Genomic DNA, 15,036 nt, shown 5'->3' on the forward strand with positions numbered 1-15,036 from the left:
AGTTTTCGCTCAAGTTGTGGTTATTGTAGGTTTTTCTCGACCAACCCATTCGAGGTCCGAATTGGTAGAGCTGAAAGTGTCTCGACCCTTACAGGTTTTAGCAGGAACAGAGGAGTTCCAAGATTTCAGTCAACGTGCAAGTCGAAAAAAATTAAACAGACCAGTTTGACGTCCGTGTTGGTCGAGTTAAGAGGTGTTCGAGTTCCAAGATTCTACCGTAGTGGATTTATGGAACTTTAGCATATAGCATATATAGTGTAACAGGTTGGCTCAACCTGAGAGTATGGCTGTTAAAACGTCTCAAATAAACAACTCTTTCCGGGCTTGTAACAATTCATTCAGCACTTCAGCTCTGCTTTTTTTGGGATTATTATTTATATAACCATATGATTGTTTAAAAATCATATAACAAGGTTTAGAATAATAATGTCATAATTGCCCTTGTGAATTAATTTATACTGTTATGAAACAGAAGCACCACACAGGCATCAGTGAAGGTCTGTTTTTTATCATACACGCATTAATTCATAAAATGAAATATAGTGACCATCATGATAACCTTGCTGTCGTGTTGGGGTCGGCACCGATCCGTTTGTAAGCTTATCATGCATAAAAACACCACAGAGGTTTGTGTACTGCATCAAGGCTTTTTGACGTTGTCAGGAACCTTTATTTTAACAAAATAAATTAAAACAAAATCAAGGCAAGACATGCCCAGACATGTAAGGCAAGATAAGACCAGTTCAGTTTATTTACTTAATTCACTTGAGGTTTATTTTACCATTATTTTTTATTGAAAACGAGAGGTATGCTGTCAAAAGAAAGGTCCAGAAAGCCACACCAAAAATATTAAAACCAAAATTTCATGGATAATACTGTCATCTAGGGGACAGAAGAAGAACAGCGTGAAATAATCACTGGATACCATTTATGAATGTTGTGCGATGTGCGCAGTTATTCGATTGATTGTCAAAAAGGAAGTTCAAAAGAAATCCCATTTGATCGCAGGTCTAGGTTTTGAATTATACAACTATATAAATATATAAATGATTTTTGAATTATTGTATCCTGACTGATTTGCTGATCTTTCTTTTTAGTAATTCATTCAGTGGAGCGTTTCTATTCTGTGCATTGTGGGTGGTTGTCATTGGTAATTGCGGTGTTTGTTCCTTGACCTTTCTGCGGGTCACATTATCTTGACATCAGGCACTTTCTATTTTTAAAACTTCAACGCACTCAAGTCATCTTAAAGAGATACTCTGTTCAGAAGTGACAGTGTTGGATCGCCACCGGAGAGCCTTCACTTACTTTGCCTTAGTATTGTACCTATGAGAAAAAGGTTTGTGATTTTTGTTGTTGTTGCTGCTTTTCATTTCAGAAGATGTAAATAAATTTTTAAAACAGGTTAGCGTAAATTCATGTATTATAAGTATAATTGCACATCATAATTTGTTTGAAACAGTGTAATGAATATTTGCAAACTGGCCATAAATGTTTGAAGAAAAGTACACAAATAATGGAGGGAGATAATGATTGTACCATAGATTAATTGTCATGCGTCTTTTTCAGGAGCTAAGGGAAATTCCTTTGTTAAAATCAAATTAAATATGGTAAGTTCAATTTGTGTTTGTACGTACGTATGTATCAATGAGTGTATGTGCAGATGGTACAGTCATGGTATAAATACATTATATAATTAATGAGAATTCACCAGTTTGTTAGGTCAGTGACAAGCTATTAATTTAACTGTAAACAACAAATGCAGAATAAAAAAAAAAGCATAATAACATCAGAAAGGATGTGAAACTCCAGTACATTGTCGCTCATTTTTGATCCATGTGGCATCAAAGCGTAAGACACCCTCCATCTGGCATCCAGGTTTTGATAATTCACAGCTACTCGCAGGCAGAACAAGAGACAAGGTGTACAGTATATATAATACATACATATAAACCAGCACAGCATTTGGGAAACATAACAACTCTCCACAGAGCAGAGGTTCGAACCCCATAAGACATCAGGCAATACAGCCTGCATGACAACCAAATGTGGAACACTGCTTGTGATTCTTATCTTGTTTTATTCACCTATACTGCGCATAGAGTTAGTTAATATAGGCCAATGTCTTTACTGTGCCGAACTGCGTGATGCATAATTAGCCAAAAAATATAGGTCAGCCCTTTAATTACCGAGGTGTTCCCCGGGCTGCCTGGAGTAGGTCCCGAGCTCTCTGTGTCATGGCAGGAAATGGTGGAAGGATGATCCACACCGCTGTTTACAACAAATGGGAACTTGATTAAAACTGAATTCAGATCCACACAAAACCATAAGCACCACAAGGGGTCAGAACAAAGGCAGGGTGGTTAAACGTGGATAAATAAAGGCTGGAACTACAGATCAGAAAATTCAGCTGGACCAGTGCCCTGTACTAGGAAGTGGGGTTACTGGTTTATTGGGGTAACTTGTTGGATTTAAGGTACCACAGTTTAAATGGACTTCATAGTCGTTCACTTACATTTTGCCCAGACTACCTAAAATCTTAAAGTTACCCCGATAAGCCAGTAACCCCGTTTCATAGTACTGGCCACTGGAACCAGAATCTCTACTACAATCACAGGACTGGCAGGTAACACATACAATGACCAACGACCAATGACGTAAAGGCAGGTACATATAATGACTGATAACCAGGACTAAATAAGAAACAGGTTACTGACAATATAGTGAAAACTAGGACAATGAATAACAAGGCACAGGTGAGGGTCACAATCACTAAACACTGAGGACTCAAACACAAGGAATGGGATGGCCAGTGACACCTGCTGGTCAAACAGAGAAATGGCAGACACGACAGGGCAGGCCCTGATCCTGACACTCTGCGACCCTGTACTAGACAAGCATGTAGAATAGTGACATTTGTGGACAAAGGCATGGGTGATCCTGATGAGCTCTTAATTAACCTTGTGATATTAACTGAAAGTTCAAAGTCACATTACATTACAGAATACATTTGATGAGATAAAAATAACGTAAACATTTTAGTAAATTGCATTTTCATTATTTTATAATTATATTTTAATTTTAAAAAACAGAGCATTATTTATTCTAAAAGCAAAGCAATACTGCTTTCATATTCTACCCTTTTCTATCTATCTATCTATCTATCTATCTATCTATCTATCTATCTATCTATCTATCTATCTATCTATCTATCTATCTATCTATCTATCTATCTATCTAATCATCAAATTGCAATATCAATGTCATAATTCCAAGTAGAAATGTCACGTGCTAGATGCATTTATGCAGAAAACTAAGGATTTTAGTGTTCGAAAGTGATCGATTTTTTTTGGTTCTTTTTGTCTAAGAGAAGGAACCGGAGGCCTGTAGTGAGGGAGCACCAGCACTGTGAGAGATGCTTCAGATTAAACTGTAAAGCACCCATTGAGATCCCCGTGTCCTGTATGGTCATCAGCTGCCGCCTGCTGTGTGGTGCCACTTTTCACATGTGTAAGGAGGAGGAGCACCGCCTGCTGTGTCCCAAAGAGACGGTGTCCTGCCTCAACGCGGCCTACGGCTGCCCCGCCACCATGCTCCGATCACAGTTAGCCCAGCACCTGAAGGTGTGTCCTGCCAGTGTTATTAGCTGCTCCATGGACTGGAACCGCTGGCCTATTGCGGATACAGATGGTATGTTTTACAAGAATGCCGTTAAAGAACCATTCTCCGATGAGCACCTAGACCTCTGCATGGCCCTAAGAGACCAAAAGCTGGTGTGTAATAAACTCAAAGTGAAAGCATTTTTCCCTGAGTTGATGGAGGACGTTGAAGAAGCTGAGGACTCCGCAGAAGGTGCGATGGGCGGTGTTGATCCTACAGATGATGAAAGCACCACGTGGATTTCTGACTGCAGCAGCGCAATGTCAGACATGCAAGAGCTCATGGCTAAGAATAAAGACGGGCTGGATATCAGGAATCACGAGCTGGCAGAGAAAATGTTCAGTAAGGAGAAGGGTGGCTGCATGCAAGCGGCCAAAGCCAAGGTCGATGGCCAAACACCTGCCAATCAACAAAAAACACAGGGAAGCAGTAGCCATCAACAGGCTGAAGAAACGTGCCGGGACAAAAATGAACCAGAAACAGAAACTACAGATGCTACGCATATTGGATTTGCCCCTTGGGATGAAGGGGTCCTGGAGAGGCTAGGAAAAGAGGTAAATCCAAGAGAATATAATATGTATATTGTGCATCATGGACGTATGTTAATCCGATTTGGCCAGATGTCTGCTTGCACCCCTAGAGAGAGAGATTTTGTTTATGGCAGCCTTGAACCCATACCTGTTCAAACCCTTAGATCCTTCAAAGTTCCCACCAGTTACAAGGAGAAACGTATCCATCTGAAAGATCCTGCTGTGAGAGCAAAGACTGAGGACAAAAGTGTGGACACAGCAGATTTGGGATTTTCTGAAGAAGACATTCCGATAATGGATGAACTCCAAATGACGTTATTGTGCTCCACAGAGAAAGAACTTAGAGGTCATAAAATATGTGAAACTGTGGTGACGGATGGTCTTTTTGTGGACTTTGCTACGCAAACCTATCACTTCCAGTCTGCTCCGTTTAAGCGGAATGCCTATCTAGCAGATATCATTCCTGATAAGACTTTGAACCTCCATGTTCAGATTCAAACTGACGGTGTGACCGGCAGACACAACAGAACCAACTCCGCCTTCACCTTCCTCTGCAATCACACTTTCCGGCGGGACGAATTCTCTTCGCATTTCAAAAACGTGCACGTAGACATTCAGTCCTGTTTAAACGGCTGGTTTGAGGAGCGATGCCCCTTAGCTTACCTTGGCTGCACCTACAGTCAGAAGAGGTTTCAGCCCTCTACACAAAGGGCTACCGTGTCATACAATGTGGAGCTCAGTACCTTATCCTTGAGACCAGAGGTCCCCCCTTCGCTCTCTCAGGGCGTGAAAGCAGGTCTACCTGACAGGAAACGCGAACGCAATACGGATGTGCTTAGCCGACTGCCTTTTGAAATCCTGTTGCACATTGCTCGCTTCCTCGATAGCTTCAGCTTGTCTCAGCTGGCTCTTGTTTCTCAGACGATGCGAGAAATGTGTGCAACCCTGCTAAAGGATCGAGGCATGGTCTCCCTGAAGTGGAAAAAGAAGACTTACGCCCATGGAGGATCTCGCTGGAAGTCCCAAAAGGCAAGCGCACGGATTTTGTGCTTTTCACGATATTCAGTATTACACCATTTAAATGACATGTTTTGTTCTTTATCTTTGAAACATTAACCGTAGTGGTGAGAAGCTCAAGCTATAGGATTCCGCAAATATATAAGAAAAAAGTAGAAGGAGATTGTTTAGTGACAAAGAAAATGCTACATTACTTTAGATTTTCATTTCTTTATTTGCCCGAAATGGTGCACAAATGAGTAAGATAATATTTTTGCTGTATAAATGGGAAATTTCTCCATGAAACAAGAATGGTTGTATTCTTTCATTACTGTAATGTAATGCATATTATCATAAACTGCAAAGGAGTTAAACCGATTATTCAAAAGCATTGACTGGAATTTCTCTTAACGTAAGTGAATTATTAACACTGTTCTGTCTTTGGTATCACCACTGCTCAGGTGTGGCAGTTCAGCAACCTCTTCTCCACGGTGGATAAATGGAGTTTCGCTGAGACTCTGTCCATGTCGGAGCATCTAAAGCGCTGCTCTTTCTACCAGACTGAGAGGAAGACTGAACCTGTGGCCCTGATCCAGATGTGTGACAAGAAAATGAAGAGATGAGCTTCTCAATCTGATTGTGTGGTCGAGCCTTATTGATGTTGCTGAGATATACTGTATATAACACTGTTACCACACTTGACCCTTTTTAAAGAATGAGGCTTTACTTTAATATTTTCGGTTCAGCCCAGGCCAACTTAAATAAATATTACACACAGATCTAAGACACACAGATTTAAAATTTCATATATTTACAGCCAGCATAAAAATTGGAATAAATAAGTATATCTGTACTATTGCGAATCTTTTTGAGCATCTAAAAAAATCTGACATGGGAAATCAGCGATTGATATCTTATTACACATAAAGAGTTACAAAGCTATTTTGGGATAGTGAATACATTGATCAGCCGTAACATTAAAAGCACTGACAGGTAAAGAAAATAACATTGATTACAGATGCTCCTCTAATTATGAACGAGATATGTTCTGAATGGCTGTTTGTAACTTTAAATGTTCGTAAGTTGTCATTCAACATCATTTTAAGGGTATGCACAAGTACAAAGAACTAGGCTGCTGGGAGTACGTACGCTCCACTGCTGCGCGGCGGGAGTAGCGGCCAGGAGTCGTACTAAACGAAAGAAAAAAAAGATCACAAACAGGAAACAGGAGCCCAATGAACACAATTTGGACTTACAGTCCTCTTCGTTCGTATGTCTGAAAGTTCGTAAATTGAAAGTCCGTAAGTAGAGGAGCGTCTGTACTTCATTAGCCATTATATATTACACCATAGCCTCCTAAGAAAATCATTCATGCATCCATTCATCTTCTAGCTGCTTATCTAGTGCAGGGCGGCTCAAGGTGTCACAAGGCAGGGATGAGTGCATTGCAGTGCACACACACAGTCATAAAGTACATGTCCAATAGACAGCGGAAGGGGAACCACATGACACAGGGCACGTGAAGTGCAGGAGCCCAAGTCAAACATCCATCCATCCATCCATCCATCCATCCATCCATCCATCCATTCATGCATGTGACATCTTCAAGTCACATGGGGCCCTGAAGCCAATTGCAGGCAGCGCAGGGCATGTGACTGGGCTACATCCTGGTGAACAGGGCCAGTGTTTTAGTGAAATAAAAAATGAATTCTGAAAATCCTGAGAATAATCTAGAAAAAACTGAAATTTGACTATATAGTGGCAACAATACTGATTAGAATGCCTTGAGGTCCAATCTTAACTCAAATGGCTTTAAATATTATTTTTATTGGCCATATATGTCCATCCATACTTCTACAATCTAAGTGCCTGATGACTATTTTTCTGCCTTCATAAAATGTGGCATAGAAATTGTGCACATGGAATTATACAGAAAATATTAGAGCTGCAACCTGAACCGTGCCTTAGGCGGGATGTGTCACACTATCCTGTTTGCCTGCAAGCTCTATTTATATCACCGTTTCACCCTATTTTGAAGGTTGCGCAAACTCTGGGCGGTCAAACTAATAGCAATAGAAGAGCTGACATGTCTCATTAACTCGGCGGTAAGGATATCTTTTTGTCAAAGATCAAACGACTTCACCCGAGTTCCATTTCGCTATCACGCCTGCTGTCGTGTCACTTGTTATTTTAAAAATGCTGTTAAGTATTCTTCAAAAATTAGAATTTGGTTGTGTGTTGTGTGTTACGTCTGGACAGCTTACGTGGTGCAGGAGTTCGGTCAAAGCTGAAGTGGTCTGCTTATATTATTGTTTTTGCATGTGAGGATTTGCTTCCTCTTGTACGATTCATTTGTAACAATCTAGCACTGACATTTGACGTGGCTTAGCATGGCTTTAATTAAATGCAAGAAAACCTGCATGATCTCTTTTGTTTCTCTGCAAATTGTTTTTCTTTGTAATTCTGCCATCTACGGGAAAATATCACTTTAACCTACTATATCACTATATGATGAATTATAGAGATAAATTATACTTCTATTCTATGTCAGCTTGCAGGTAAATTCCTATTAATCTTTTATCAGTATCCACATGAAATAAACATATATGTGGGTGAGAACTTTTCTGCAATTTTTCACACATAAAGAGGATACACTGGGTGATAGAGTTGCGACTTGAGTACGAGCCGGAAATGTTGATCTATCACAATTGCGATGGGCCGGTTGGCGACCGCCGCATTAGATGCGACAGAAGGTGACTGTCTTCCATTTGCAGCTGTGACAGTAATTGGTGTCCTGCCTGCCACAGCTTAGAAATGGCCTTAAATGGCCTTAAATGAGCCTTCTGCACTTCATGAGCACAAAGAGTTAGCCGCCCATGAGCAGCTTATAGATATAAATGAGGTTACAAGGATGTAACAAAGAGCAGAGCACAGGGCAGGTCAGAAAGTGAGGCCTATTTGACAGTACAGTCGAGTAAGTCGCAGAAAAAGAGAGCAACAGAAGTGCTGCCATATTCTGGCAGATGCCTGTACTGTTTGTCTGTGACATTGTGACAAGCAGGATTCCTGCCCTGACTGTGTCACACAGAGCTGCAGTCAGCGTATAGGATCCTGGCGAGTAAATGCGCTTTCCTGACGTTTTAGTGCAAAGTGACGGCACAGTGAGCCCTTGATAGAGCTTCTACCACCTGCCCAGCCTGTAAGCAGCGACACTGCAGTTACAGTACTGTGTCTTCACTATCACCTTACACATCAGAGAACACACTATCACCAGAGAATACACAATCACCAGAGAATACACAATCACCAGAGAACACACAATCACCAGAGAATACACAATCACCAGAGAACACACAATCACCAGAGAATACACAATCACCAGAGAACACACAATCACCAGAGAACACACAATCACCAGAGAATACACAATCACCAGAGAACACACAATCACCAGAGAATACACAATCACCAGAGAATACACAATCACCAGAGAACACACAATCACCAGAGAATACACAATCACCAGAGAACACACTATCACCAGAGAATACACAATCACCAGAGAATACACTATCACCAGAGAATACACAATCACCAGAGAACACACAATCACCAGAGAACACACAATCACCAGAGAATACACAATCACCAGAGAACACACAATCACCAGAGAATACACAATCACCAGAGAACACACAATCACCAGAGAATACACAATCACCAGAGAATACACAATCACCAGAGAACACACAATCACCAGAGAATACACAATCACCAGAGAATTCACAATCACCAGAGAACACACAATCACCAGAGAATACACAATCACCAGAGAACACACAATCACCAGAGAATACACAATCAATCACCAGAGAATACACAATCACCAGAGAACACACAATCATCAGAGAACACACAATCACCAGAGAATACACAATCACCAGAGAATTCACAATCACCAGAGAATCACCAGAGAATTCACAATCACCAGAGAATTCACAATCACCAGAGAATCACCAGAGAATTCACAATCACCAGAGGATCACCAGAGAATTCACAATCACCAGAGCCCACCTTTTCAACTAAATTACTGAGATGGTATGCAGACCTTTGGACAGATAGACATAAAGACAAATAAAGAATCCATTAATATCATGAAAATACCTGCAAAAAACAATTTCAGCAAACCAGATAAGTGAAGCAAATTACTGCATGTTTATGTGGTTCTCTTCACCAGCTGAGCCTGACACAGAACTAGTTTTCTTGGCTACATTTCTAAATACAAATAATTCAAAGTACCCTGTTGTTAAGTCAAGGGTCCCTTATAAAACATGTGATACTGATTTCAGTAACTTAGCTATGAATTTTCTGTAATAAATATTAGGCAGGATTACAGCACTTCTTGACATAACTTGGGGCATAAGTGAAAAAATCTGACAACATTTGATTAGATAGTATTACATGATTAGATAGTATTACATAGGGTGTGTGATGCCCGCTCCGTCCGCTCCTCGTGTGTGCCACGCCCCCTAATTACCCACGTGTGATTCCCTGATTGTGCCCAGTCGTGTTTTGATCTTTTCCGATTAGTTCCCTGTATTTAAGTCTCTGTTGTACACTAACCCGTGGTCTGTCATTGATGTTAGTCAGTGTCTGATGTCTCCTTCCCCGGTTCCCTTAAATAAATCCCCGTTTTCCCTGAGTTCTGGCTACCTCGCTTGTTTCCTGCCCGCTCGCCTGCTCGCCCGCTTTAACCCCGGAGAGCCAGCGTCACAGGGTGTATATACCAAAAAGTCAAATAATAGTCATTATGTGACAATATGCACATGCTTATGGAGTCAATAATCTCTCTGAATTGGATTCTGGTGATGAAAAATGAAAACAATTAAATGCTGATTTGGAATCTGTAGTTTTGGAAATTTCAGGTGATGTGATTATTAGTTAGTGATACAATTTAACTTGTTTTCCAGGATATCCTACATGTTTTATAAGTAAACAAAGAATTCAGGAAACATGGTAAGTTCACCTTTTCATTTTTATCTTTCATATTCGAGTTCTGACTATAATTTCTGATATATGTATTTGTTTGGTTTGGATACTTGAAATATGAATTACTGATTACATTTAAAAATGTATAACATTTTAATATACTGAATTTTAGCTATTTACAAACAATACATGAGACAGAAAGTGCGTGTTTTTGTTCCCTATTTAGTCAAAAGAAGCCCAAATGCAGAAAACTGGCTGGTTTTGTTCAAGTCGCAATTTTTGTTTGAAAGTATAAGTATGTGTATTTGCCCTTATTTATAGGGAAGGAATAGGACGGTTTCTGTAAAACAACACCAGCACTGTGAGAAATGCTACAATCGCTACTGCAAGGCTCGCGTTGAGATTTCTGTGTCCTGCTTGATGATCAGCTGCCGCCTGTACTGTGGCGCTGTTTTCCACATGTGCAAAGAGGAGGAGCACCGGCTATTATGTCCCAATGAAGTGGTGCCTTGTCTTAATGCGGAGTATGGCTGCCCCTTCACCATGTGCCGATACAAGCTTGGCGAACACTTGAAGGAGTGTCCATCGAGCGTAGTGAACTGCTCCATGGACTGGAACCGTTGGCCTGCTGAAGAGGCAGACCTTGTTTTTTATGACAACATTCTTAACGAGCCTTACTCGGACAAACAGCTGGATCTCGCTCTGGCACTCAGGGACCAGAAACATCTGTTCGGTTCACTGAAAATGAAGAGCCTTTTTGCGGAGCTGGTGGAGGTGACTGAGGAGGACGTACCCATGCTGAAAGGGGCGGTAGGGGGTACAGATTTCACGAAGGCGGAGCCTGATTTTAAGCCACTGGATGATGGAATAATCGACGAAGAAATGGGAGGACTTACCCAGGAAGAACGCGAGGCTTTAGCTAAAGATACGAGTATCGTGGATGCGGAGAGATTTAACATGTGGGAGAAAATGTTCAGTATGGAAATGAGCGGCTGCAAGCAGACGGCAAGAGCCCTGAAAACTTCTGAAAAGCATTCTGAAGAGGGGAATCTATTACAGTCGGGTAGCCAGAGTAGGACTGCAGCTGAGGAAAGCAAGAAGGCTGAAAATCGCACGGCTGCTGTTGTCAGCAGTAAGAGTGACGATGCTCATAATGATCTGACCCCAAGACAAGATGTGAACGTGCCAAGACTATATAACCAGGCCCTTCCTTGTAACCCTAAAGTAAAGAGTTTTTTTTATTGTTCCCTGGAGCCAATGAAAATTAAAACAGTCCAGACTTTCAAAATTCCCACCAGCTTTAGAGCGAAACACGGTCGCATTCGTAATCCTGCACTTACGAAGAAAGACAATAAGTGCGTAGATACATCTGATCTGGGAGTCTCGCTGGAAGATCTTCCAAAATGGGATGAAATCCAAGCAACTTTACTCTGCTGTTTAGAAAAGGAACTCAGAGGCCACTTCATCTCTAACGCTGACTCGACCGACGCCCTTCTTTGCGACTCTGGTACGCAAACGTACGACTTCCTCTCTGCCCCATTCAAGAAAAATGCCTCACTAGCTGATGTCACTGCAGAGAGGACATTAAAGCTACATCTCCAGATTCATTCTGAAAGCGTGACCAACAGGCACAACAAAGCCAGCTCTGCCTTTACGTTTCTCTGCGGTCACTATTTTAGGCGGGATGAATACGCTTCGCATTTCAAAAACGTGCACGCAGACATTCAGTCCTGCCTAAACGGCTGGTTTGAGGAGCGATGCCCCCTAGCTTACCTTGGCTGCACCTACAGTCAGAAGAGATTTCAGCCCTCTACGCAAAGGGCTACCGTGTCATACAACGAGGAACTGAGCACCTTCACGCTAAAACCAGACGTCTGCGCGGCACATCTTGAGGGAGCGACAGCCATCAGAACGGAACGGAAACGTGCACGGAATCTAGACGCCTTCAGCCGGCTTCCTTTTGAGGTCCTCGTGCACATCGCGACCTTTCTGGACAGCTTTACCTTATCCCAGCTGGCTTTGGTCTCTCATCACATGAGAGACGTTTGTGCCACCTTGCTCCCAGAGAGGGGGATGGTTTCCTTGAAGTGGGAGAAAAAGACGTACTCTCACGGGGGCTCCTGCTGGAAGTGTAAGAAGAAGGTACATATCTGCTACAATGCTGAAACAGTTGCACTTTGATGGAAAACACAGTTTTATGTTTCACCTTAATGCTTTAAATATATATTTATATTGAAGGAAAATACATCCAAATAGCTACTGCTTTATAAATAAAAACCACGGAGTAACAGTAACATTTTCGTAACACTTTTAATTCTGTGATATACTAATTAAGATAAGCACGTGTTTTTGAGATCCCTGCTTGCTTAATTGCATGTCTTTGGACCATGAGATGGAACCAGGATCCAGGCAGAACCCACAAACTCCACATGTAGACGGGTGCAGGATTCAAACACCTAACCCTGGATATCATATGAGATCAACTAAGAATCAGATCATTTGAAGTACTACAGTGTCTAGAGTTTACAGAGAACGGTGGAATAAAGAACAGCAACAATGAAATATCCGGGGAGCAGCTGTTCTGTGGGCTACAACAGCAAAGACCACTTTAGGTCCCACTCCTTTCAGCTAAAATAATGTAATACCATCTGAGCATTGTTTAAATGCTCTGAATATTGTTGCTGACCAAGTGTTACCCTTTATGGCCTGAATTTGCCCGTCTTCCAGCAGGATAATGCATCATGTCACAAAGCACAAGTCATCTCAAACTGGTTCCATGGACGTGGCAGTGACTTCTGGGTCCTTCAATGGCCTCCAAAGCCATTCACATTCAAAATGGGCACCGCCGGAATGTGGTGGAATGGGAGATGTGCAGCCAACAATTCTGCAGCAATTATGTGATGTGACCATGTCAACAAGGACCAGAATCTCTAATGAATGTTTCCAGCACTTTGTTGCATCCATGTTTTCAGGCTGTCCTAAAAGCAAAGCAATGTCCTTCCCGTTACCTGAATAGTGTTCCTATTAAAGTGGCCAGTGATTGTATGTGGCATTGTGTTCGTGTTACAAAAAACTAATACATAAAAATGCTGTGACGTCCCAGAAAAAGATTTTAATGCATAGCTGTCAGCTAGAAAATATTAGGAAAGCATATACAGGTACCCCGATTACCACACTATGTGAACACATCCTCTTGCCTTTAGCTCTGTCAACTACCAGGATCAATGTTTAAATATCTTTCCAAAACTGTATCAAATAGCTCCTGCCTGGAACAGGTCTTACGGCGAGTTGTTTGAAAGCCCAGAGGAGTGAAGATATGGTAAAGATAAGCGGAAAAATTTAGTTGTTGCTTAGGTCAGCGGGCACCAACTAGCGGACCAAATCCAGTCCGAAATATAATTGAATCCACGCCACGCAATGGATTCCTCCCCAAAAATTGATCGATTCCTATCAAAATAATTGACTTGTGTTAGTGCTCAGAAGTGGCTCAGTGATTATCCTTGGGTTGAGCCAGGGACAGATCAAGTTCGAAACTGAAACCTTCAGAGATATTAAAAATAATGGGAACACATTATATGCCTGTACGCATTGTATGACATTAAAAGATTAAAATATAAAAATATAAGTAAAATAGACAGGCATCACACGTTGAATACATAAAAATGTTACAACTAGTAACATAATGCAAGTTTACAGTGGGAAAGTTGCTCTGTTAATGCTTACTGTACATACTCGGAAGACCCATGGAGTATTTTCTAGCTGCTAGTAGTGGTATTAGATAATGTCAGGGAAATGCAACAACGGAACAGGAAAACATGAAATATAACCTAATAACAATAAGGCTTATCGGGAATACCGTTGTGTGTGTGTGTGTGTGTGTGTGTGTGTGTGTGTGTGTCACGGAAGTTTGAATAGCGCTGCCTGGTCCTTCTGCTGCGAAGCTTTCTCTTGGGTTAGCACTTTCTAACTGTACCTCTTTATCTTGTCTGTCCTTCTATAACCTCCCAGGTTTGGCAGTTCAGCAGCCTCTTCTCAAGGGTGGATAACTGGAGCTTCGGATGCACCCCCTCCATGTCTGAGCATCTGAAGCTCTGCCCCTTCTACCAGGCAGAGAGGAAAAGTGATCCGGTAGCGCTAGTTAGCATGGGCTACGACAAAAATGAGGAAGGGAAGCATCAAACATTAGTTTCACTGTTTGGTTCTAATGCAAAGGCCAGGAAACATAAATGCTGAATTAGGGGAAAGGTCTGGAAAGTGAGAAAGATTAAAACATCTTACCATTTTGGGCTTTGAGACAACAATGTTAAAACTGTTTATACAACTGTTGTTTTAGCTGCTTGTCGCATAATATTCCATTGCAACATAAAGATTTGTAATCTTTGTACTAAATTTAGTGCCTTGTGCCCATAGACTCTGCGATAGGCTCCGGGCCCTTGTAACACAACATAGGACAAACGAGAATAGAGAATGGATGGATGGACAGACAGTATTTAATTGCCTAATCAGAGTAGTATTGTAAGTAGCTGTCTTTGAATATTTGTGTGTATATAAGACAAACGTGCTGTTTTTAAAGTTTGCATAAGTCTTTAATGCTTCAACCACACATGAAATAAAGACAAATATGTGGAGAAACTTGGCTTGTCTCTTTAGTGATAGAGGTCTGTGGCTTTGAAGGCTGGGCTGTATTTTACTGGCACCGTGGGGAATTCCCCAGGATGATGACCCAAACAACGTATAACGACACACGGGAGCTGAGCCACTGCATCCTGCTCATGCCCCCAGACACACAAAACCTCACTACACACGTAACACAGGTGGTTTAGGTGGAGTTACATAAAGCAGTGTAATAAAACAATGCAAT

At 41.5% G+C, this 15,036-nt stretch overlaps 2 protein-coding genes across 4 annotated transcripts; both read left to right on the plus strand.

Annotated features, from left to right (window-relative positions):
• The first annotated feature begins 1,233 nt into the window (after positions 1-1,233).
• On the plus strand, positions 1,234-7,805 carry LOC125712903 (F-box only protein 40-like). Of its 2 annotated transcripts, XM_048983464.1 has the most exons (5): positions 1,234-1,339; positions 1,570-1,610; positions 3,369-4,214; positions 5,112-5,219; positions 5,648-7,805. In XM_048983464.1, exons 2-5 carry the CDS (start codon positions 1,608-1,610, stop codon positions 5,807-5,809), a joined length of 1,119 nt encoding a protein of 372 aa, XP_048839421.1. In that variant the 5' UTR covers positions 1,234-1,339; positions 1,570-1,607; the 3' UTR covers positions 5,810-7,805. The 2 variants fall into 2 exon arrangements, with proteins under 2 accessions (XP_048839421.1, XP_048839420.1); XM_048983463.1 differs by having other exon boundaries at positions 3,369-5,219.
• Positions 7,224-14,808, plus strand: LOC125712902 (F-box only protein 40-like). 2 transcript variants are annotated; one of them, XM_048983461.1, is made up of 4 exons: positions 7,224-7,291; positions 10,157-10,202; positions 10,497-12,317; positions 14,184-14,808. In XM_048983461.1, exons 2-4 carry the CDS (start codon positions 10,200-10,202, stop codon positions 14,406-14,408), a joined length of 2,049 nt encoding a protein of 682 aa, XP_048839418.1. In that variant the 5' UTR covers positions 7,224-7,291; positions 10,157-10,199; the 3' UTR covers positions 14,409-14,808. The 2 variants fall into 2 exon arrangements, with proteins under 2 accessions (XP_048839418.1, XP_048839419.1); XM_048983462.1 differs by having other exon boundaries at positions 12,568-14,326.
• The last annotated feature ends 228 nt before the right edge of the window (positions 14,809-15,036 follow it).

Source organism: Brienomyrus brachyistius, chromosome 18, assembly GCF_023856365.1.
Source record: "Brienomyrus brachyistius isolate T26 chromosome 18, BBRACH_0.4, whole genome shotgun sequence".
Lineage (NCBI taxonomy): Eukaryota > Metazoa > Chordata > Actinopteri > Osteoglossiformes > Mormyridae > Brienomyrus > Brienomyrus brachyistius.

Coding starts and splice junctions, on each gene's coding strand:
- LOC125712903 (XM_048983463.1), top strand. Junction 5,220..5,647: donor CTCGCTGGAAGTCCCAAAAG/GCAAGCGCACGG, acceptor ACCACTGCTCAG/GTGTGGCAGTTCAGCAACCT.
- LOC125712902 (XM_048983461.1), top strand. Junction 12,318..14,183: donor GCTGGAAGTGTAAGAAGAAG/GTACATATCTGC, acceptor ATAACCTCCCAG/GTTTGGCAGTTCAGCAGCCT.